Source organism: Catharus ustulatus, chromosome 18, assembly GCF_009819885.2.
Source record: "Catharus ustulatus isolate bCatUst1 chromosome 18, bCatUst1.pri.v2, whole genome shotgun sequence".
In the NCBI taxonomy this organism is placed as follows: Eukaryota; Metazoa; Chordata; class Aves; order Passeriformes; family Turdidae; genus Catharus; species Catharus ustulatus.
The window spans coordinates 12,116,061-12,141,741 of record NC_046238.1 but is presented as its reverse complement, the minus strand read 5'-3'; the positions used below and the strand labels follow the sequence as shown (position 1 = coordinate 12,141,741).

Genomic DNA, 25,681 nt, shown 5'->3' with positions numbered 1-25,681 from the left:
TGAATCATCTCAGCTATGGATTAATTCCACACAAAGACCAAGTGTCAAGCTTATTTCTGAACTGTAAGACTGACTTAGCTTTGGACACGGGATTAATCAGGAGTGGTTTAAATCACTTCACACCCTGTAACTGCACAGCTTCCTCCTACAGGAGAGAGGCTGCAAGACTCAATTATTCCTACACTCCTCCTTCTCCTTTCAAACAAATGCTGATACTCTGAGACAAAATAAAACTTCAGAGAATCAGTTTTAATTACAACTCTCAAAACTTCAGTGACAGAAGGTGCAACCTAAAGAAGCTGCATGAGTAGTTACAGCTTCACAAGTGACACTATTAGGCTGCCTGCAATATCCTGCCTCAGAATTAATCAGATAGTGTGGATCTGGAATGAGACCTGGAGTTTCAGCTCCAATTCTATGCGAGAAAACTGATTTACAAAATGAGCCAGCTTAGTTTACTGTTGACAAAAAAGAAAAAAAAAATTAAACCCAGCCAACCTCCTGCACCATATGGACTTGTGTTCATTTTCACTCCTAGTTGAAGCCAGCAGTTCACCCTTGCTCTTCAGGGATGGAAGACTCATCCCTTAACCTGCTCCAAAGTCAGAGCCTCGAGCTGCTAACGCCCTGATCTAGCTGTAAGACTTTTATAAGAACCATCTTAACCCTACCAAAAACAATGAGTAGATCAGGAGCTCCTGGAACGAAGGAGAGCAGACTGGAGACTCACCAATTTCTGGATTTCAAAGGTTCCTGGGGTTTGCCAGAACCCTTTGTCGTCAGGGCTCTCCACCTTGACCTGGAAGCCGGAGGCCGTGGCCACGGCGGCGCCGCCCGGGGCCAGCGCCAGGGCCTGGACGCGCTGGTTGTGCTGGAAGTGATGGATGGGCTCCTGCCCCAGCAGCAGGCTCCAAACACTCACAGTGCCTGCACAGGGAAAGGGCACTGGCTGTTAGCTCAGCTCTGACACGACTGCAGAGTGTTTAAACAGCTGCAAATCTGGTGGAACAGAGGAAGAGATGAGGGCAGGACACCTGAGCTTCAGGATGCTCTGAGCAGGGACAGGCTCACAGGAAAACTGATGTGCTCTGGGCTGAAGCTGAAGGAGGGGATCTGTAGATGGGATATTGGGAAGGGATTCCTGCCTGGGAGGGTGGTGAGCCCTGGCACAGGAAACCAGAGAAACCATGGCTGCCCCTGGATCCCTGGAAATGTCCAAGGCCAGGCTGGACAGGGCTTGGAGCAGCCTGGGACAGTGGGAGGTGTCCCTGCACATGGCAGGGGTGGCACTGGATGAGCTTTAAGTTCCCTTCCAATCCAAACCCATCTGTGATTCTGAGATTCCAGGCTCTATTACTCTGCACCTAATTCCTGATTTCTGACTTTCCAATAAGATTAGTAGCCACCTTGAGGAAGACTCTGACTTTTCTCACATTTCCATGTTCGGAGATCAGATGTAAACAGAGACCTGAAATTTTGGCTCTCAATTACCCCAAAACCAGAGAGGAAGAACCCATAATCTAATTTCAGTCCCTTTGCTGCATGATTCACAGAATCACAGAATGTCCTGAGTTGGAAGTGACCCCAGGGATCCTGGATCCAGCCCCTGGCCCTGCCCAGACCCCCCAACAATCCCACCCTGCCCATCCCTGGTAGCGCTGTCCAAACGCTCCTGGAGCTCTGGCAGCCTCGGGGCCGTGCCCATTCCCTGGGGAGCCTGGGCAGTGCCAGCACCCTCTGGGGGAGGGAAGAACCTTTCCCTGAGCTCCACCTGAACCTCCTGACAGATCCATTCCCTGGGTCCTGTCCCTGGTCATCACAGAGAAAAGCTAAAGATTACAAATCCTAAGGAATAAAGGACTGTAAGTCAAAAGAAAACGTATTTATAATTGGATTTTTGCCAGCCTGGCTCCCCAGTTCTCCATTTAAAAGCATCATCATCTGAGTAAGAGCAACCTGAGGCAATCAGGAGGGAACAGAAGGGAATTGGAGCCTTCTGGGCCACCTTTGCACTGAATTAAGGAGAAGCAATCTTCCAACATGACAGGCAGGGCTGGAGAAGCCTCCCTTGCAGTGGAGCACGTTAATGATGAAATGATTAATGGCAGCTCTTCCTTCAGAAGGAGACATAAAAGCCCTGACAGACAGCTGTGGATGGGCACCACTGCCAGTTTGCAAACACTCCTCCCCAGTCCCAGAGGAGGTGAAGCAAGAGTGTGGTAATGAAACTGCACATAGTGAAATGGTAGCTAAATGAGTTTAAATTGATTTATGGTAGCTTTTGTAAAGATTATTTGGTATCTGGAAAGTGCTACCAATGTGAAATAATGCAGATAATCCTTAAGATCCCTGTCTAATGGCACTCCCACTGAATATTTATATTCCTCACCATGGGAATGAGTACCATAATGGGGACCATTTTTGTTTTATTAGGGATGAATATTTAAATTAATCTGCTATTTGCCTAAACAATTAGCTGCCTCTGTTTGTTTACACAAAGCCAAAACTGCAATTAGGCTTCCATCAAAAAGATAAGTCCCGACTAAAACTGTCCCGACGGAGTCGTGAGGGCTCAGAGCAGAACTTCCCAAAATTACTTCTTAGCATAATGGTAATTATGTTAATTGCTTGAAAGGTAAATAACTGCTGAACTAGGTTTGCAAAACAGACTGGTTGCACACAGCTTCAAACCAGTTAACAAATTATTTTGTGTCAGACCAGGGGTTTGGCTCCCAGGCTGCTCCAAGTAGGAGGATTTTCAATTTTTGTTCAGCAGAAAATTGATCCCAATGAAAAAGCAGGTTCATGGAGGGGAAAAGGGAGGATGGTTTGATTTCAGTGAAGCTTTTTGTTTGCACATCTCTGTGATGAACATTCCACTGGGTTTAACAGTGTCCAAATGGACAAAAGTTCTGGAAAATAAAAAAAATAAATAATAAATTCTGACCACAGCAGCAAACTGGGAAACCCAGAGCTCAGGGTTCTGCTCTCTAATTTTGGGCAGCAAGCCACTGTATTATTATTATTATTATTATTATTATTATTACTACTACTGTTATTATTACTGCATCTCAAACATAACAAAATCTGTCCAAAATAAAAGATTTTAACCAGGTAAATACAGAGTGTGCAACATCTGATACATTATATGGGCAATAAATTCCTGAATAAAATAAATTCCTAGAATAAAATATTCTTAAAAAAAGGTGACTTGTGAAGTCACAAACTCACATGTGATAAAGGAGTATAAAAAGTAACAAGGAGAGTACAAAGAATATCCTGAGTTGGAAGGGACCCACAAGGATCAGGACAGAGGGAAATCAGAAAAGGCAAATACTCCACTGGATTTATAAATGGGTAAAGCTGCTCTGAGGGCTACAAGTGCTGCTTAGAATATTCTGCATTTCACTGCAGAAACAGCAAAAGGTATTTATGAGTGTGCAAGTCCTTGCAACAGTCAATCATGTTTGGGTAAAAGCAAAAAAATCCCACTCCATTCCAGTTCAGGTTATTAGTGTGGCACTAAAAAAAAAAAATCAGGCTTAGATTTAGCAGTGCAGATGAGATCACTGCTCTCCACAGTCTGTCTTCCTGCCTCCAGCACTGCCCAGCACCTCATTTCCACAGCAATTCCTCTGCTGAGGTGAAGTTAAGGTTGCAGCCATACGTTATCTTTTTCATTTTTTGCAATACTGAAAACTTGCTCGAGTTAGAAGGTCATTAAATCAAAATTATAAGCAGTGCTTTCACAGCACGCTCAAATCTGCACCATAATTGTGATTATTCCAACTGAACTCTAACAAAAACTCCCCAAAATTATTTAGAATTTTATTTTAGGAGCAAGCTGGAGAGTCATTGTGGCTCAAGAAAAGAAGTGCAAGAAGCTGCTGCTGATGGTAAAGCTGATATCCAACGTGACAATCACTGCACCAGCCTCCTTCATCACTTTGCCCCAGATTTGACAAAAAAATTCAACTCTCAACCCACATATTACTGAATTGTGGCCTGATGAAAGGTCCATTTATTGCCATTCACTCCAGGCTGGAAAGGACTTGGATAAAACACTGAGCATGAGGCTGCTGTGCCTCAGTGCTGATCCTGACTGAACAAATTCTGGGAGCATCACCAGCCTTGCACAGCTCTTGCTGTGTCAAAGGTGGGAGGCTGGAGGCTCCTCTCTCTCCATCAGCAGTGCTGGCAGCACAAAGACATCCTGCAAAAGCAGCTGTTCCATCTGCTTTCACACAGGTTTTTCTCTGCTATTACAGGCAATACATTTGCTACAAAATTAAACAAACCCAAGTATCTCTTTTCCTTTAAAATCCCCTAATCCTCCTACAGGGCAAGGCAGCACAAACACAGAGCAAACAGTGCTAAATCTCATTTGTAAATATTATCCTGGCTGTGTCTGGCAGTGTCACACAGGCTGCCTGAGCCCCTCCTGAGCTGGGCACAGGGCACTGCCCACCTGAGCTGCCTGTTCGGAGCTTGGGGTGGGAGGGCTGGATCTGGTGAGGAAGGGCTGGATCTGGCTATGGAAGGGCTGGATCTGGTGTGGAAGGGCTGGATCTGGGTATGGAAGGGCTGGGTCTGGTGTGGAAGGGTTGGATCTGGTGTGGAAGGACTGGATCTGGTGTGGAAGGGCTGGATCTGGGTGTGGAAGGGCTGGATCTGGTGAGGAAGGGCTGGATCTGGGTGTGGAAGGGCTGGATCTGGGTGTGGAAGGGCTGGATCTGGGTGTGGAAGGGCTGGATCTGGTGTGGAAGGGCTGGATCTGGTGTGGAAGGGCTGGGTGTGGGTGTGGAAGGGCTGGATGTGGTGTGGAAGGGCTGGGTCTGGGTATGGAAGGGCTGGATCTGGTGTGGAAGGGCTGGATCTGGGTGTGGAAGGGCTGGGTCTGGGTATGGAAGGGCTGGATCTGGTGTGGAAGGGCTGGATCTGGTGTGGAAGATCCCAGCTCTGATCCTAAAGACTCACTGCACTGGTTAAATCCAGCATTTGCTGTTGGCTGGTGGCTGCTGCCAGCTTTGGAAGAGCTGTAAAGCAATTTACATGTGCATTATCTGAAAATAAAAATAAATTTAAACCCCCGAATTTTGTCTGTGCTGGAGCAGGGAATCCAAATGTGCTGATGCTCATTCACTTCTGCTTCTAAACACAATGGCTTGGGAAGGCCAGAAGTCCTGAATTCACATCACCTCCATGATGTTTGTCCTGTTCCAGAGTTGTGGTCCTGCCACCTTGATTTAAACAAAATAAAACTCATTTTACATTTTGAAAACCCTTGTATTGATGATCCTTGTGGGTCCCCTCCAGCTCAGGCTATTCTGTGACTCTATGGCACCTTATGGGTGTTTTCTTTTTTAACTCTGAAGTGGGAACATTAATTTACTTCCTTATAATTTTCAGCTGTATCATATCTCTATGAAGTACAAGCAGTACCAAAAAAGGATGGGTGGAAATGGGCACCAGCCAGGAGTACCAAAACTTGTTGCTGTGTTGCTTGTTGTTGTTGAGTTTTTCCCAAAAACATGTCTAGTTGGAGGAGCCAATTTAACCTTAGTAGATTACCTGAAGTTCATTAACCAACATTTTACATTTAATTTTCACTTCCAGCAGGTCTTGAGGGTGCAAAGAGTGAGAGATCAGACCTCAGTGACAAGAGCCTTGCCCTCACACTACCATTACACCAGTTCCCTCCAAATGTTCCCAGATTTTACCTCCACCTCCCTTCTTCCAGGGATTTCCACCACCCCAGACAATCCCTCAGAGAAGGCTCAGACCCTGTTTCATTCCCAGCTTGGAGAATGGGATCACTGGGATGAGAAATCACACTCCACTCACCCAAACCAAGAGGGCTGCACCCACATCCACCAATGGGAATAAACAGCCCCTGCTCCTGCAGTTTTCTTCTAACATTACACTTTTTCCTTCACTCCAGCGAGCCTGGAATGCCTCTGCTGTCTTGGAGCATGTCCTGGCACTCAGGGAAAGGCACCAAATCCACCCCTCTGCAAAGAGGGTACAGAAGGGACAACACCCTCGGGCAGCTTTAGGGGCTCCAGAAAGGACAAGAGCACAGAACTGCAAAAAGCAGCAGTGCCAGAATTCCCCTCTGGAGCCTGCAGCAGGCAGGGCCACCTCTGATCCCTGCAGCACCACCCTCCTCTGCTGCCTGCAGGCACTCTGCAGGTTGTGAAGGGCCACCAGCTCCTCACAGTGGGTCTGAGGGGGTACAAGCAGGGCTGCAGCAGGGTGGCCATGGCATTTAAAGGACAGCAGGAAAAAGTTCTGTTCTCCTGTTGCTGCACACTGTTTTCCAGGCAAACCATGCAACTCCAGAGCGCAGGGGGGAGAGGGATGGCTGAAGTAGACTGCTGTTTCCCAAAAGCTGTGGCTCCCAGCCAAAGGCAGGCAAGCATGGAGCAGATGGAGTCCTGGCAAGGCCTCTCCTGTCCCTGCATTAGCAGCATCTGCTCATTACCCAGAACCCTCGCCTGCTTTATCTAATGCTCCAGGAAAAGCATTTTGATTTGATTCATTTCAGTTCGGTAACGTGCAACACAATTAGTGGTAAAATCAAACTGGAGCACTGCCAGTGCTGACAATAGGAAACAAGGCAGAAGAAATATGAGGCCAGTGGGTTGGAATTCAAAAATCACAACTGTGGCTCGAGTTGCCAAGTCCCGTTGCCCCAGGTGTACACGCAGCGCCCCCGCTGAGCGCTGGCACGGCCACAGGGAACTTCACTGGCTCCCCATCCCATTTCCCTCAGGGACAGCATGGAGTGACAACCCACTCGGGCCAGGGAGGACAAAGCTGTGTCCTTGCTGTGCCTGGGGAGGCAGTGAGGGCAGAGCAGGGCAGGCTGTGCTGTCAGCCCTGCCCTGGTGTGGGCAGCCAAGGCCAGCGCTGCGGGAGCCCTGCGGGACCGGGAGCAGCCGATGAATTTGGGACGAGGCAGGGATTTGCCAGGCAAGTCTAGACTGCCTGACAGCACCACCTCCAACACGAGCAGATGGTTTCTCTGGGTTAGTCAAACCTACAAACAAAGAGGAAAGGGAGCTGGAAAAGTACAACAAAGAACAATCAAACACATTATCTTCAAAGCCGTCCGCTCCCTCCCCAAAATTTTAAATAACTCTTCTCCAGCAAACTGTAAATATGTGCTTTCGGCTTGCAGTTAGTAAACACTGCTAAAATGGGTCTTTTTATCTCCCTATTCCCATAGAAACTAATCTATTCTGACCAAGGCTTCTCAAATCAGAGTAACTGCCATATCACAGAGCCTATTAAAATTTCTACCCAAAAGAATAAAAGACGCTGAGCTTTATGCAAACTAGTTCAGTCACAGCACTGACAGCAAGGGATATGACAGGCAAAAAACCCAGACAAATTATTAGATTAGTCAGTGGGAAACTAGAAAACAAACAAAAGACCCTCTGCTAGTCATTGTTTGGCACACTGGAAAAAAAGCCAGCACTTAAACCTGTGCTATAATTTCCTACAACTCGAGTAAATAATATTACTAACACCAGAATTGCTGTTGTCAGAAAATGTTGCCTATTAACAATTTTTACCCACAGAAAACCATCCTGGCCTGATCCAAGCTAGAAAACAGCCAAGGATGTTGAGAATCTTAAAGCACATAGAGCATTTAATTTATTTTCAAAATTAAACTATAGATCAGGGATTTTGTTTGGATTATTCACCTTCTGTTTTGTTTTCACCTGTAGATACGCCAGGATCAAAGACAGTATGTGTACAAAGCTGTCTAAACTTACAAATATTCTTTATTTATACCCAAGGAGACATTTTAAGTATCAAATTATACATTTTAAAGCAAGATGATGGGAGTTGAGCTCTGCCTGAGCCCCTCAGTTTAGGATCCCAGCTGGCCACACTGTCCAAACCTGACTTTTTTAATTGCTGCTCCCACATCCAGAAGATGTTGGTCTCTGGCTCTTGTTGTCCATTATAGAAACCCTCTAAGGATATTTAAAACAATGCACACAACCAGGGTTTTATGAGAGTTTCACTAAATATTAGGTCAAAGCTTTCATTTCTTTAAATCCAAGTATATAATAACAACCCAGCACTACGAACCAACACTTCAGTGCATCCACACACCACGCCAAGAGCGAGAGGGATGGGGATTAATCAGACATCCAAGTTTACCACCATCCCCATAACAAAGCTCCACAGCACCCCAAGGGAGTTTTGGCCAGAGGAGAAGGCTGGTGGAAGAATATTTAATATTTTTATAGCAAAACAAGTTATTTGCTTAAGATAGCTTGGCTGGACTACAGCCTGGCACTCAAGCTTTGTGCAGCAGCTCCAGTAGGAATTAAAGCTCAGCTTTAATGGGTGCTATGTTCCAATGCCTCCTAATGCATTTAGGGTTATTGGCCAACTTTCTCACATAAAAGCAAGAGTGTGCGTGTGTGTGGATACACAGGATTACAGACACACAAAAAGCTGAGCACAGCTGCTTCATTTTTGTAAAGCCTTTTTTTTTTTTTTTATTTTTTTTTTGCTGTTGTTTTAATAGGAAGGAGAGTTGCGCTTGCTCACCGTCCTCGTAGGCTGCCACGGCCAGGGAGCTGTTTATCCTCACAAAAGAGACGTGTGGCGGGGCTCCAGCCCCTGCAGGCACTGCCACTGCTGCCAGCACAGGAGCTGTGTAGTCCCAGGTGCGGGTGTCCCACAGTCTCACCTCCCCTGAGCTGTACCTGCAACACAAGGGCACGGTCACCCCATGGCATCTGCTGCAGGATGGGTTAAAGAGCCCCCAGATCCTCCCCAGCTCTCTGCTCTGCCCAAAGTCTGCCAAGGCAGGCAGGTCCTTGGGAAATGGAGCTGCAGGAACAGTGTGGCCAGCAGCAGCAGGGCAGGGATTCTTCCCTGTGCTCAGAACCTCGAGTGCTGTGTCCAGTTCTGGGCCCTCCAATTTAGGAAGGACATGGAGGGGGTGGAGCACATCCAGAGGAGGCAACAAGGCTGGTGAGGGGCTTGGAACACAAGCCCTGTGAGGAATGACTGAGGGAGGTTGTTTATCCTGGAGAAAAGGAGACTCAGGGGTGACCTTATCACTCCCTGAAAGGTGGCTGCAGCCAGAGGAGGTTGTCTCTTCTGCAGATAGCCACTGACAGAACCAGAGGACACAGCCTCAAGCTGCACCAAGAGAAGTTTTGGTTAAACATCAGGAAAAAGTTCTTCACTAATAGAGTCACTGGGCACTGGAATTGTCTGCCCAGGGAGGTGGTGGAGTCACTGTCCCTGGCACTCAGTGCCATGGTTTAGTTGCTGGGTCACAGATTGGACTTGATGTTCTCAAAGGTCTTTTCCAACCAAGTTCTTTCTGTGATTCTGTGACCCACACAACTGAGCTACCACTATCAGTATCCACTTTGCAACCAACACACAAGGAGAGCCAGGCTCAAGAGGAAACAGGAAATCAGGAACAAGCCTAAATTACATCATGGCAAAACTTCAAATTGGTTCTTTTCAGTTTTTCAGGATTGGTGCTTGTGTTAAACCAGAACATTTATCTATGTCCATACAAGTCCAACTTACTGCTCTTGATAGGAAGAAATTTCTTTTCATAGAAGAAACTTCTTGATGTCTCATCAACAGATTACCTACATCTTTGAAGACCAATTAATTAAACTAAGTGTTTGCTTTAGAATTAAGGCAGCATCTTTTTCACTGCAGAAGGCTCACCAAAATACCACAAAAGCTGTAGTTTAACCTCAGCTTGTGAATGAGGAAATAAAGAAACAACTGAACTTTTCAGGTAATATTGAATATATCTGAATGAAAGAAAGTTATTACACAGCAAACAACAGATAAACTGCTCTGGGCCACCTATGCCCACACAAGAGACTGTTAAAGGAAAAAAAAATCACAGAAAAAGCAGAGAAGCTTCTACAACTGAGCACAGTTCAATAATTATTTAAGGCCAGTTTTGAGAAAACTGAGATAATTAACACTGTCAGATGTCTTCCTCTGGCATAGCTGACACTTGGATTCTTTTGGAAAATCAAAGGTGCTTCCTGCTCTGTCACCTTTGTTGTTACATCCTGATTTTTGGGGGAAGGTATTATGGAAGAGTGATTCTTACAAGCCTCAGAGGTCTGGTAGTTGGGAATCTGATTGTGCTGTGCTTATGAGGAAAAAACCGAGTTAATGACACAGAAAAGGAATGAAAGGAAGGTTCAGGAGATGTGGGAGCTGCATTCAGGTTTCCCAGTTCTCTGGGCAGCACCATGCCCAGGGCTCCTGGTACTGGGAGCCCATCACTCCCAACACTCTCCCTGGTGAAAAGACTCCAATTTACAGAAGGAATTGAAGTGGCCAGGGGGTGGTGACATCTGTCAGGCAGAGAGAGATGCACATTAATTCCCTGCACTGAGCAGGAAGAGAGGGAAGCGTGTCCTTGTCACCTGCCTCCTCTGCTGTGCCTCACAGGGAACACCAGGGAAACGAGAGAACAGGGGGGGACACTTCTCCCCTTCCCTCCCTCTGCAAACCAGGCTCAAAGCCCTTCTGAATCTTGCTTTCATTTCCAATTTACAGCAGCACAATTTAAGAACAGATCAAGAAAGAAGCTTCCTCAAAGCAAAATGTTTCACGTTGGGTTGGACACAGAGCGCGGATCAGATCACAGCAAATCTCTTCAGTTTGCAAAACTGGAAAGGGCTCACTCTGCTTCAAACTCTGCAGATAAACCACAACAGGACAGGTGATTGTACAGATCTGCTGCAGTCCCCTTCAACAAGAGGCACACAGTGTTTTGGAAGCATTTTCATTTTGAGCTGATTTTTGTTTCCTTATGTTAGGGTTGGTTGGGGTCGTGTTTTCGAGCTTCTCTCGACTGCCAAGAGCAGCAGATTCCTCCCAAGGGAAGCAAAAACTCTCTTGTCACTGAAAAGTGAATTTCAGGGGAGACATAAAACTGGTAGACTGGACAGAACACAATGACAATATTTGTTTTCATCTCTAAATAAACAAGGAAGAACAGCATCTCCTCCTAGTGTAGCTCTCACAGAGTCCAGGCTGGAGAGGTAAAAAGAAAGACTGAGAGATGGAGAAAAGGGCAGGAAGAGAGACCCAGGGCTGGATAATTCTCAGGGCACATTGCATCTGGTTTCCCTACACAGCCTGGAACACAAGGGATACACCAAAAATAACAATGCAGTGACTGCAATCCTGGAATTGGAGATCCAACATCACAAGACCACAGGAAATCCTTACATTAATTTTATCTCAGAATTCAAACAAGTCAAAATGCAGTTTGAACCATTCTTTGTTCATGAAGAACCACCTAAACCATCTCTAAGCCAACCTCAAACTGGAGCAGCACCACCACTTCTAGCCATTGGTTTGAAATCAATTTGACCCAAATTCTGATGTGTTTGTGCTGGGACCTGTTTGGCAGGGTCTGCATCAGCCCATCCTGCAGCCTCCTCCTCCTCAGTCCTCCACTCCCTGTGGATCAGCTCATGCTGGAGAGCTCCCAGTGCTGTGCCATGAGGCCATGGTGCTCTCCCAGCCTTTGCCAGGGGCTGCAGGACACCAGAGTTGGTCCAAGTGTGCCCAGAAACCCCTGAGAGCATCCTGGCCATGGTGCTCCCTCCAGTGACAGAGACCAGGACATTCCATGGCCAGAGAATCGTGCAAGAGCCCAGCAAGCCTCCCCTGTGGCTGCCCAGAGATCCCAGCAGTGCCAGCACAGGAGAAGTTCCTCAGGAAGGTTCCTAAGGCTCCCTGTATCCCACCTCCCCCATTTCTCACCATTCCCACCCTTCCCAGTGCAGCCCCACACAGCAAAGGTGAAGGATTGGGAGAGATGTTCCACAAGAGCATGGTGGGAACACAAGTGGAGCTCCAGGTCTGAGCAGGGAACCAGCCTGGGGAAATGGGAGAGATTAACCAGCCTGGGAAAATGAAATGGGAGAGATAAACCAGCCTGGGCAAATGGGAGAGATAAACCAGCTCCTCAACTGCCCACTTCCAGTGTGCCCTGAGCCTGCGACAGGACTGAACTGGAAAAAATTCAAACACAGATGAATCCAATTCAGAAGGAAAAAAAAAATTAATGCTGTCAGAAGAGCACCACACTTTCAATTTGTAACCACAACAAAAGGCTTTTAAACTATTAAAGCACTGCCTTGCTGTAAAAAAAATAAAAAGGCTGCTTTATTGCAGATATCAATAGAGATGGCTGGACAGGAGAATACACTGCACTATTTTCAGATGCTTTCTGTTCATTTCCCACCACAACTTTTACATTTTGCCCTGAAAATTTCATTTGAATCACTCAATGAAACAACCCCAGATGCAAGTCCTGCCCAAGAACAAGCCCAGCACTCCAAATCCTCTCAGTTACTGATTTTTCTACCAAGATGGCAATGAAATGCTCACTTAGCTTTCTGCTGGAGTGAAAAAACCCCAAACCCACTCAAAACTCCCTTCTGTTTAACACAACAATGATCACCCTGTTTGCTCTGACACCAAGAGCATTCAGCTGTTTTCCCCTGATGGGTGCCATGAGCTGATTATTGCAGTGGCAGGTAAAAATATTCCAACACCTGATACCATGCACTGAACAAACCCAACAACCCAACTCCAAGCCCTAAAATAACCCATATTAGAGACCACACCTGCTCCATTGCATTTAGAAAAGCACAACAGGGAGCCACAAGAAGCCTGTTGCTCACAGGCCAATTTCCCCCTCTCCTGATACCCCTTCCCTGATTCCTTCCATCCACACCACACTGGCTCCCAGCTCTCTCTACTCACAGACAGATTTTTCCTTCTCTGATGTTCAACAGAGCCTCTCCACCCAAAAAAACTCAGCTTCTTTGATGGACCCCCATTCCACTTTACCCTTGCTCTTCAGAATATTTCAGTACAGACACATGAGAAGCAGCAGCAGAAGAGACAATCCTTCTCCTCAAGGAGCCCATTCTGTAATTCTGGCCAGATATGGATCTAGCTGTAAAAATCAGCTTGGAGATTCAGCTTCAGCTTTACAGAGATGTATCAAAAACCTTACTGAAATGGAGCAACAATAGGTGGAAGGGATACGGCATAGAAAAACTAGGGAAAATTAAATTAATATAGAATGAAAATACCTCTCACCAGAAGCATTGTGACTACTTTTTACTGGCAGTAAAACCCTAATGAGATGAACATTTTGCTCATGTGCTCTCACATGAGTGAAAGCAGAAGGAGCTGGGGTTAAAAGCTGCTGCTGCTTCCCCATGCTGAAAGTCTGGGAAGCAGGTGGTGGAGTGCAGAGCACATGTGGGAGGAAGCAGAGCTGGAGGCTGGGCACAGTTCTAATGAAGTGCTGCTGAAGAGGCAGACGATTTCATAAGGAGAAAAACATCAGGAAACTGGTCAAAACACAGAATCTCATCTGAAAAAGCTCCACTGTGCTGGATAGCAATAGCCAGAACAAATTTGGGGAAGAGGAGGAGGAGGCTGATCTCTCTCCAGAGCCCCAGATGTCTTTATGGTTGCCTAATGACAATTATACTCAACCAATTAAGACACTGCTATCACAGTTGCATTGTTAGTAAGCCTTTGGCCCTGAGTGTTGATGGCTGTCTAATTAGTGTTTGTGCAAAGTACAACTGCAACTAATATATAAACTGACAAATACACAAAAGAAAAACTGTTAACAGGAACATTTTCCAAACAGTTGAGACTCTGCTCATTCAGTCCATGGCAGCAGCAAACACAAACTGCTCTCCTTCATGGCTGGGGTACTGCTGGCACTGCAGAATTTCACTTCAAACCACAGGGTCAACAAGAGCCTTGCTGGGTTTCTGTTCACACAGGATGCTGGTGTCACTCACTTTTGGTGCTGCCTCAAGCACACCCCTCCAGGGCAAGGCTCACTGCACCAAATCGAGCTGGTCACCAAAGACTTCTGATAAAACACACCAGAACCCAGCTCACATTTTCCATATTTTCTCTAAAGAGTCTGTAGCAAGGAAAAGGAAGGAGAAAGAACCCCCTTTGTTTCACAGTCAGGTCTGATTTCCAGAAGGCAAAGTCTGTTCGGTTTCCAGATACCTGCAGTGATCAACAAACCAAAAAAAAAAAAAATCCCAACAACTTTGTTTCAGGCAGTCAGTGACCATCTGTTAATACTCAAAAGATCTTATTATGAAGTCTTTACAATGTCAATGCATTTTATTGAAGTCAGTAGGAATTTTGCTGCAGTAACAGTCTCTGTTTAAACGGATGCCTGTTGATAAGCAAGTAAAATAATGAGTATTTTGTATTGTCTTGCTCCAACAAGCACCTCAGAGCTCTCATCCTTATTCCACCAAAAGCAACTCTCCAGTCCTTCATGTGTTTAATTAAGGCATCAGTCAGTGCCCCCCTCAGCAGGCTCAAGAATAAGGCCCAATTAAAGACACAAACCCAAGCCCAAACACCTTCAAGTTGGTTCAAATTGCTCCTGAGCTTCATCTTCTCTCCAAGGCTCAAGTGAGACAGTGGTAACTCAATGTCCAATTTCAAAACAGCCCTTCATCAGAACCATGGCACCCTGGGAGGTACCTCAATCACAATTAAAAACACTGGAATGAAAGGGACTCTAGCACCTTCTTTGTACTCCTCTGAAGAGAGGGATGAATGACAGGCTGCTTAGAAACATCCACCACAGGGTGAGGTGCTCAAAGACTGGAAGAGGTAAAAGTTCCCAATTCTCCCTGCATTCTCATTCCCTGGGCAATTTTAACCAACAGGTAGCTTGGCTGAGGGATTCCTTGAGGAAAAGATTCAGGAAAAACTAATAGTAGCAGAATTGAGTTATTTCACGTGACAAAAAGGAATATAAATAGAACACAATGCCAAAAATAAAACACAAATGGAACAGGGAAGAGAAAATTTTCTATTACATAGCAAAAAGCTACACCATAAAACACAAAGAAAAACAGATGGAGGTAAACCAAAACCAGAGTCTGAAACAAGCCTAATGCTGGTAGAAGAATGCAGAGTAGAAAATTAATCTCACTGATTTCATCCAAATGTTCTTTTGGGTTGTTTGACACACGAGTGCAGCTATGAAAATTGTGACTAATGTGTCCCAAAATGGATCTGGAAGCACTTTGAGATTCAGCATGTAGGAAATCCATCCTGACCATCCTCATGACCAGTTCCCAAACTCTTCTGCTGGAAACCTGATTTCCAATTTACCAACCCACGCCCATCTGTGGACCCCTCACAAAAATGGAGCTGCAGAGAGCTTTTACCTTCATTTTTAGGGCTTTATGTAGGAAATTATCCCTCAGGAAAGTGGGTTAAGCTGCTGGAGTGTGTAGTGCTGCAGCTCAGCACTGTTATCTGTAACAAAATTAACATTTCACCATGCTCACTGCTTCTGCCTCACCTTCTATATTAAGTGCATGCAAATGTCATACCAAGGGAACAGAAACAAGCCAAAGGGTTCTATTGTAAGGAAAACATTTTAATGAATATTTACAAAAAGCAGCAACTAGAAAAAGCCAAACTGGTTGTAGTAATTTGATTTTTAAGGCAAAAAATCTCCCATCCCTTAGCTCAAGGTTCCAATGGCTTGCATCAGCCCAGGCCCATAAATTAAAGCAGCTGCTCTACCAAGGAAACAGATTACTGTGGGTACAGGAGAAAAAAATTATCTTTTCCATAAGAATTCAGGAGGAATGATGCAATTTGGGAAGGCTCTGCTCCATCATCCCTATTATGCCACAAAGGACAAACCACAGCTCCAGCTGCAGACAGAGGTGAGAAAACACCATTGGAGCATGTGGAAATCGATCTGTTTGCTTGTTGGAAGGAAAACACTGCAAGCAGCAGAGAGGAGAGGCATCACCTCAACTCCAGGCACTGACAGTGACAGCCCCACGAGCAAAAATGAAATCTTCAAGAAGTTTAGTAGAGAGAAGGATGGGTTTAGGAGACAAGGAAGATGTACAAGTTCAAAATTACTGCCTGAGAACACTGAAGGTATCACTGAGCACATCCCTGCAGCAGCAAAACCCTCAGGTAACCTAAGAGCTCCGGGGCCAGGGCTGGAAAAGCAGATTCCACAAAGTCACAGCAGCCTTCTAGCCTTGCTTTCACCTGAAAGGCTTTTTCAGGAGCTGACAGAAGAGCCAAGCTGGCTGTCACTAACACAGCCTTACCTAAGCCCTGTGGTCATCTGTCACCTGAGCCCTCTGAACTCATGATGTCATCCCTGTGCAGCAGGGTGAAAAGAGGAGCCCTGACACTGCTCCTTAACAATGAGGGGAATGAGTGAAGAGAGCACAAAAGGTTTGGGGAAGGCTGAAGAAAAAAGCAATTATTTTCACCTTCTGCTTTGTTTGACATCTTGGCTCGAAGTCAGTGGAAGGGGAGGGAGAAACCTATGAAAGTTGTGCCATCGTGTAAGTGAAATTTAGGCAATTAAACAAGGCAGGGGTTTATTCAGGCTGCTGGAAGTCTTCAGTTTGTTAACTTTGATTCATTTTCATTACTAATTAATATTTTGGTTTCCTCAGGTCTGCACAGTGAATTAAGATGCAAGAGCTAATAATAAATACCTTGAGAATAACCCACAAGCCCTATAGCAAAAAATCCAAATTAGATGAGAGTTGACATGAAGTTTTAAAAAGTGCAGGAAAGTGTTTTCAAGCCTTTCGGGCTAGTTTCACACATCATTATGAAACTAAAGAGAGTGGCAAGCCCAGCTTCTAAAAAGTCATTTGCAGGTCACCTTTGAGCAGGAGCAAAGTGGAGTGGGAGGTGATGGAAGAGAACAAAGGAACTCACCAGAAAGGAGCAGCTCAAAATGACTTAAACTGAAAGGCCCAAATCGTTTGTGAGTGCTCCCACAACATTCACCAGAATGGAGACAACTGAATAAAATCATGTCAGCATTTAGATGTCAGCATGACAAATAAATGGCCAGATTCCCCTAATGAACCACACAGGATATTTAAGAAGTTCTTCCTTAGCTTCTCATTGCCTTTATGGAGCACCACTTGGGGAAGCACCACCTGTGCCAGGTGTGCTCCACCCTTACAAGGAGAAAATGTGAATCTGTTCCTTTACCAAGGCAATCAGCAGATGAATCTCACCAGTCCTAACTCTTCAAATCTCAAGGCAAGCTGGCAATACTTAGTGGGGAAGGAGGAAAACATATGAAATTAAAATTTCAAGAGAAGCCAGGGCTGATTTCCTAGTGTGTGAGAGGTACAGGGACTCCTCACAGCATTTGCTGAATCTGTTTGTGGCCAAGCTCTTCACTAACAGGCCACCACTCAGTCATGGAAAACTGAAGAAAAAAAGAAAGGAAAAGATGGTACTTTATAGTTCTGGGTCTTGGGAAGGGTGGTCTGACTCTGGACCTCTTCTGTTTATTCATTTTCAGAGCCACCAGCAGCAGCAGTGAAGCCACAGTGCTTTTTCTGCAAGCATTAAAAAATTAACATACCCTCCTCAAAGCTGCTTGGTGTGCTTTTAGGGGTGAGCTGAGGTGAGATGGGCACCACCAGCACAAGGCAAGTTCACCACAGGGCTCAGGAGCAGCCACAGCTGAGTATTTCAGAGCCAGGCAGGCAGCAAGTCTCACACCATGCCATGGGAATGGCACACCACAGGATACTCTGGAATGACAAGGTCAGACAAGGACCAGATCCATGTTCTGAGATCACTCTGTCCAGGAGGACCCAACCTCTGACTACACTGCCCAAAAAAAAAAAAAGTAGCAAAAAAGTAGCAATTTTACTGTCTGAACATGCATTTGCTTAAAAAAAACCCCAGATAAATCCAGATTTTATTAAGAGAAAGTGAAGCAATCCAGGCATTCTGCACAGTAATGACAGCATTAGGCACAGTGAGCCCCATCACCAGTAGGAATTTCTAAAAGCCAAGCAAGCAGCTATATAATTGCTTTAAGTAAGCTCTGACTTAGGGCTGAAACTCCATTTGAATTGAGGATGAGGGGGAGAACATCATCCCTTTAGAGAAGATCCTTTGAGACCTGTAACTGTAGAAAGGCTGGCAAACAAAACATTGATTGGGAGTGAGGTAACCACAAACACCACTGGCTCAAATGAAAAGGGATTCAGTGGCTGACCCAGAAAACAAGGCTGGTAACCACTGGGATGAAATTTTAATGACAAACACAAGAAGCTCTGCGTGCAGGCCAGATTGAATGATCTGATGTCAGGCAGTAACCGTGTGCTGCTCGCACAAAGGGGAGCTGCTCGCAGGCACCTCCGCTCCCAGCTCAGGTTGCACTTCATCAATCCTTGATATTCTGCCATCTCCTGGCTTCAGCCTGGGCAGCAGCCTGGGCAGGAGAGGAGAGAGCATGGAACAGGGCATTTCTGTGGAGTGTACCTTGGCTTCCTTCACAGATTAATAAAGAGCTGCTCCTGAAGCAGTTCAAACTGTGCCTCTGTTAATCACACCTGCAGCTGCTGGTTTAAGTAACTGCTCACAATTTGTATAAATTCCCTTTCAGAAAAATTAAAAAGCTCTACAGCAACTAATATAAAAATGATTCCACTTTGCAGCAGAGTTTGGAGCAGGACAGTGAAGATGACAGGATCACACCCAGCACAGCACAGCTTCAAATGAATCAGTGATTCCAGGCTTGCTCCAAGATTCCCAAACACAGCAATCCCAGCATTGCTGCTCTTTCCAGCTAGAACCTTATCTGGCTGCTGCCAGAAAAAGAATTAAAGCTGCTTCTATAAATACATCAGCAATAAAAGGATTGCTAAGGAGAATCTTCATCTTTATTGGATCAGAGAGAAACAGTGACAAAAGATGAGGAAAAGGCTGAGGGAATTAAGGCCTTGTCCTTAGGGTACCCAGACTGGGACACAGGGACAGGGAGCAGAATAAAGGCCCCATGATCCAAGGGGAATTGACTGGCATCCTGCTGCAGCACTAGGACACACAATTCCATGGGCTGGGGATGGGGATGGGATCCAGCCCAGGGTGCTGAGGGAGAGGGGAAGAGCTCATCAGGACATTTGTCACCTTTCCCAGTAGGAAAAGTTATGAAACTAAGAAGAGTGGCAAGTCCAGCTTCCAAAAAGTCATTTGTAGGTCACCTTTGAGCAGGAGCAAAGTGATGGAAGAGAACAAAGAACTCACCATAAAGGAGCAGCCACTTGTTGCTCAAAGTGAGCTAAACTGAAAGGCCCAAATTGGAGGGCCATGGACTCTGCTCACCCAGGGCACTGAAGTCAGTGATATCCCTCCAGGAGCTGGGCTGGAAGGAGGATCCAGGGAAATCTCAGCCTGACCTTAGTGCCAGCACATCTGGAACAGAACATCACCAGGGCAGGGTCCTACCCTGGGCCACCACCACCCCAGGGATTGCTAAAAGCCTGGGAGGAGTGGCTGCACAAGGTGGACAAGGCCACAGCCACTGGTCACTGGTCACAGCTGCTCACCAGCCCAGGTGTGCCCAGGTGTGCCCAGGTGTGCAGGGAGACCAAGGGCACCTGGGCTGTCCCAGGGGCAAGCACTGGGCACTCCTGGGGCACCTCCAAGCCTCTGTCCAGTTCTGGGTCCCTCAGGACAAAAGGGACCTGGAGGGGTTGAAGCATGTCCAGGGAAGGGGCTGGAGCACCACAAGTGCCTCAGGGAATTATGATCAAAAACCTGCTAAAAACTGAGCAGCCCTGAGTGCCCAGTGCAGCAACCTGAGACAGAAGAAAGGAGATGGCCCAGGCCACTGGACAGAAAAACCCTGGAAATGCCCCACAATTCTGGATTAGCAGCACCAGGCCTTGCAAACCCACACACCAGCTCAGACACACAGGTCCCTCTGAAATCACTGATTATTCCCATGCAAAACTGAGCACACAAGTGTTTGTGAAACAGGAGAGAGAATCATTAAATGTAACAGATAATTGATATTTATACTGAGAGGAGAATTGACTTTGTAAACCTCAGCTATTAAATTACTTCTTCAGTACTGAAAGAATGCAACAGTTTGCTATTGATCACCAGATTCATTACACTTTTATGACAAATTTGAAAGCACAATGCCATTAAGTACAATTTTATAAGCTGGGAGAGAGAGGGGAGGGTTATGGTTGGATTTTAAAAATAAAAACACAGCAAACAACAAAACCCCAACTAATTCCTTACTATCCTAAATACTTACCAAATGTACATAAAGTATAATTTGCACAATTTGCTTAAGCCCTTGGAAGTTTTAGTTATAACCTGAAGTCTCCCTTGTTTGATATTTACCAAATTAAGAGACAAAGCAGAGTGAAGGACAAGCAGCAAAGGACATAACATCATTTCTGTGTTCCAAAAGTGTACATTTTTCATTTCCTAACCAGATGAATTCAAACAGCTGGATTCTAATTTCCTCATGTTGTTTCACCAAATACATGCTCACAACTTCATAAAGAGATAATTCATTTTTCAGAGAAGTTACTGGGAAATCATTTAAGTGAATGTGACTTTTTCTAAAGGATACACAAATGCAGATTTCCCTCAGTGCTCTCTTACCTACTCACCTATTTCCAGGAACATGAATTATTTAATTGTATCACACCCCTGATACAAATTCACCAAGAGAACCAGGAGTGAAAAGCACCAATGTGAAAAGAGTGTGTGCAACTGTCAGAGTCAAACTTCTGTAATACACCAAGCCAAAATATGGACTATTTGAGTTTAATACTTCAGAAATGGAATTTAATCTGCATAACCCCTATCTACTGCATCTTTGGATAAAAATACAATGGAGAAAATGAAGGAAAAGAAGAGCTGGAGGCTTTGGCAGCAGCATGGAGACAACTGGGTTTGCTGTCTGAGAGTTTAGAGCCCTGCTCAGTTGTCCAAGGGCATTCAAAAGCATTTTCATGAATTAGAGTTTTCCAGGCATTTTTCTTACAACCATTCTGTGAATTTTGAAGTATTTTAGAAGCAGTTTTCTCTAATCCTGCACCATTAACATGAAGTGCTACCATAAAACATTGAACTCTGATATGTCAAGGACAATGTTCCAGCTCCCCAGGATATAAAAAATAATTTTTAGTTACTCACGTGATTCCTGGAGGGTTACTAATTACTGAGCCTGTGAAATTCAAACAATACAGCCTCACACTTACTGAGAGAATCACTGTAACCTCTTCCAAAAATTTGTGAGGCTCTTAAAACTGTATTTAAGAGTATAAACCACAAGAATAGCTAACATTAAACCAAGGTCCAGAAAACTTCTTTATTAGGAAAAGGAAGTTTGAGTTTATCTATTCTGAGTGGGTTATTTTCCTCCCAGGCTGTCTTTTAATTAAGAATGGAGAAAAGTGCCAGTCCTTCTAAAGTTATTTTTGTTCTGTGACAAGATATCCTAGTGATTAAGAGATTTTTATGGAAAAACATTAAAAAGGGGACTTTTTTTCAGTAGATAAGTAAAATATTTAATACACTCTGGGTGTTTCCACAGCAAAAGAACAGATGGAGTGCATCAGAAAGCACCTGAGTTTTTACAGGGACTACCTGTACAGGAGGTAACTTTGAACACCTCCATAAAAATTGGAACTGCTGAGGTGAATTGTAGATAAACACCCTTATCAGTTACTTAAGGAGAAGCCTGTCTCAGGAACTGCAGGTGAATCCATTCTTATGCTTCAAACAGGTGATGATTTTGAATTTATTAAAAGAAGCACCTGAGATTTCAGATGGTGAAGATGGAGTGAGTCTTACACAGACTTGTAAAGATGGAGTGGGATTACACAGCCTGGTAAACGTGGAGTGAACACTACACACTCTATAAAAGGAGGAGTGGGAATTACACACCCTGGTAAGGATGGAGTGGGCACTACACAGTGCTGCAGGTACAGTGGGTGTTACACACTCTGGTAAACATGGAGTGAATATTACACACTATAAAAGGTAGAGTGGGCACTACACACTCTGTAAAAGGTAGAGTGGGCACTACATCCTCTACAGAAGATGGAGTGAGCACTACACATTACATAGGAGATGGAGTGGACATTACACATTTGATAGAAGATGGAGGAGCCACTACACACTCTGGTAAATGTGGAGTGAACATTACACACTCTAGAGAAGATGGAGTGGGCATGGGCACTACACACTCTGGTAAATGTGCAGTGAACATTACACACTCCATAGAAGATGGAGAGGACATAAAACACTCGACAGAAGATGGGGTGGGTGCTACACACTGGTAAACATGGAGTGAATGTTCCACACTCAATAAAGATGGAGTGGGCACTACACACTCTAGAGAAGATGCAGTGACCATTACACACTCTATAATGATGCAGTGACCATTACACACTCTATAATGATGCAGTGACCATCACACACTCTAGAGAAGATACAGTGACCATCACACACTCCATACAGATGCAGTGACCATCACACACTCCATACAGATGCAGTGACCATTACACACTCTATAGAGATGCAGTGATCATTACACACTCTAGAGAAGATGCAGTGACCATCACACACTCTAGAGAAGATGCAGTGACCATCACACACTCCATACAGATGCAGTGACCATTACACACTCTATAAAGATGCAGTGACCATTACACACTCTAGAGAAGATGCAGTGACCATCACACACTCCATACAGATGCAGTGACCATTACACACTCCATAGAGATGCAGTGACCATCACACACTCCATAGAGATGCAGTGACCATCACACACTCCATACAGATGCAGTGACCATTACACACTCCACAGAGATGCAGTGACCATCACACACTCCACAGAGATGCAGCGACCATCACACACTCCACAGAGATGCAGTGACCATCACACACTCCACAGAGATGCAGTGACCATCACACACTCCACAGAGATGCAGTGACCATCACACACTCCATAGAGATGCAGTGACCATCACACACTCCATAGAGATGCAGTGACCATCACACACTCCATAGAGATGCAGTGACCATCACACACTCCATAGAGATGCAGTGACCATCACACACTCCATAGAGATGCAGTGACCATCACACACTCCACAGAGATGCAGTGACCATCACACACTCCATAGAGATGCAGTAACCATCACACACTCCACAGAGATGCAGGGGACCCTGCCCAGCCCCGTGCTCACCCAGCCATGACCACGCCATCGCAGCAGTGCACGTCACACAGGACCCGGCCGGGCTCGTAGCGCAGCTGGCTCACGGCACCCACGCGGTTCTGCAGAGAGGACACAGGGCTTGGTGCTCCCACTCCTTCATCCACCAAAATCTGCTGCTGCCCAACTCCCAGTTTTGCTACTGCTGCTGAGAGAAGACACATCTACCCCCAAAACCCCCCAGCAGCTGTTAATTGGAAAAGAGGAGCTGCAAAACACAACACCAACTCTCCTCTCCCACTTGCTCAAGCCAGGTTCCCATTTTTCCCCAGCACCTGGATCTCTGTAAGGAAATCCCCTCTCACCTTCCAGTTGGTTTTCAGCATGTGCTCTCTGGCTCTGCAGTTTTTGAGGGCGAGCTTCCAGCAGGAATGGTCAGAGATGCTCGTGTCCAACAGGTACCCCTCCTGCTGGCACAGCCGGTACCACAACACCTCATCTTCTGCAAGGATTTTCCACGTCCTGCTGACCTAGAAATCAATGTTTACATATGGATCTCTCATAAATGTATAAGGAAAAATTAGATTTAATATGAAATATTAAATAGTATCTGAAATAGAAACATAGCAATTAATACAGGCCTGTACTAAGATGAAAGTCTTACTTAAATGAATATATTTGTACACTCCTTAAACACCTGAGGGTATAAAAACCCCAGACCTTTAACAAAAGGCTTGTGTTCTGCAGGTTCTTCAGGAAATAACTGAGGTTATACTCCACTAAAACTCCACATAACATGCACAACAGTTTAGTGGTCACACTGTTAACCTGAAATATCAATGACTGGAAACTTTTGACAGGAGAAGCAGCAAGAAAATAATTAAGAGAGAACGGTGAGCTTAGAGCAAAAATATGAATTTATTTTCACATCTATAGCTAAGAAACCCTCTCAGATCACAGCACCATGTCTCTGAAGTCCCACTGACAATGCCTGATTAGGGGTATGACATTAGTGATTTATAACCTATTGTATTACAGAATGCATAAATAGGAATGAATTATTAAGTTTTTCAAGCAGCCTCAAGTTGCTGCCCATTCCAGAGAGAACAGCTTCATCACAATCAATTGTGGGCTCAGAATTAAAGATTCAAGAGCTAAGAGCCAACTTAAGTAGCTTTTTTTTCCCTCTGTAATTCTTAATTTAAAAAAACAGACGTAACCAATGAAAGGCACGACTGGTGAAAGCAGCAATCAATTGTGCTCTGTTTCTAAAGAGATTAAAAGCACCTTCTGAGACTGACATCATTTTTAGTAAGTTACAATTAAGCATCTAATGTTCATTTCAGTCCCCAGATTATGCCAAGAATACAAACTCTCCCAGGACCATCTCTTTATATTTATTTGCCATTTTTTCCATAGTCACACACACAAAAAATCTTTACCATGATGAAAGAAGGGGTGATCTGCATAACCTGCAAGTGTTTTTAATATTTGAGAGCCACACAGAAGAGCAGTGCCCAAATAGGAATATCCAAATGCAGCAAAATGAATGTTCTTAATCACCCAGAGACCTCAGTGCAAAGTGGCAGAGGGAGACAACCCCCTTCCATCCTCTGACAAAGGAAACAACCTGCACAGGGCAAGAGTAATGCCCTGAAATGACAGAAGCAGCACTGAGGCTTCTCCAGCAACACACATCACCCTGGAAGCAGTGCTGAGTGCTCCTGTCCCTGGAGGGACACACTCAGCAACTTCAAAAGCACCAAGAAGAGGCAATCCCAAATCCAAACCATTAGGAATTTGTTCTCAATTTGATTTGAAAGTAGGATAAATATCTGTGTTATTGCTCCAAGAATACATTAAAAAAAAGCCCCAAAGCAGCTTTCTGCTGACACACCAAAAGAGCAGCTGTGGTGCAGAACCTCTGCCCCCTCCCCAAACAGCAGCACATTTTCCTGACAGGGACAGCCTGAGAACACGCACAGGGAAGCACAGCCAAACCAGGCCAGCTTTTGCCTTGCTTTCCAAAAGAAAAATCAAAAATAAACACACACCTTTCAGTCTGCCAAAACAGACAATATTGCACAGACCTTTCAAGTTTCAAGGTCTTAAAAGCATTTTATAAAGACAGTAAAACAAAAGAAAAGGCAGGGGGGGAGCTACATAAAATTTTGACTGCCTTTTCAACTTTCAGGGGGAATAAAGATCCTATCCTATCCTGATTTTTTTTCAATCAAATTACAGCAAACCCTGCTGCTTTACAAGCCTGCATTTCCAAAGGGTCCCTAACCCAGCCTTTTCTTCCAGCCCCAAACTCGCATGCCAATCCCTTGTAAAACCCCACTGAGCGAGGCTCAGCTGCACGAAATCACTAATAAAGAGTCTCAAGCATTTCACTTTACAGCACCACTGTGAGCTGCAGCATTAAAACCAGCCATTGGCTTCAAGTCAGCTTTATTAGATCTGCTTGACTTGGAGTTTCAGGTGAGGCCCCAAAAGCCAGGGCATTATGGTTTTATTTACATGCACCCAAAAGCTGGGTGCTGGAGAGGAGCTGAGATGTGCAAAGCTCTTGTTAAAACTGT

At 45.1% G+C, this 25,681-nt stretch overlaps 1 protein-coding gene across 2 annotated transcripts in view; it reads right to left on the bottom strand.

The window, feature by feature from the left end:
- Window positions 1–25,681, bottom strand: part of FBXW8 (F-box and WD repeat domain containing 8) — a 52,378-nt gene that overhangs the window by 18,611 nt on the left and 8,086 nt on the right. For both annotated transcript variants that reach the window (XM_033075627.2, XM_033075626.1), the window contains exons 3-6: window positions 23,462–23,626; window positions 23,130–23,218; window positions 8,575–8,732; window positions 731–927 (exon numbers count right to left, since the gene is read on the bottom strand). In XM_033075627.2, the coding sequence (XP_032931518.1) occupies window positions 731–927; window positions 8,575–8,732; window positions 23,130–23,218; window positions 23,462–23,626 (609 nt within the window). The remainder of the gene's footprint in view (window positions 1–730; window positions 928–8,574; window positions 8,733–23,129; window positions 23,219–23,461; window positions 23,627–25,681) is intronic.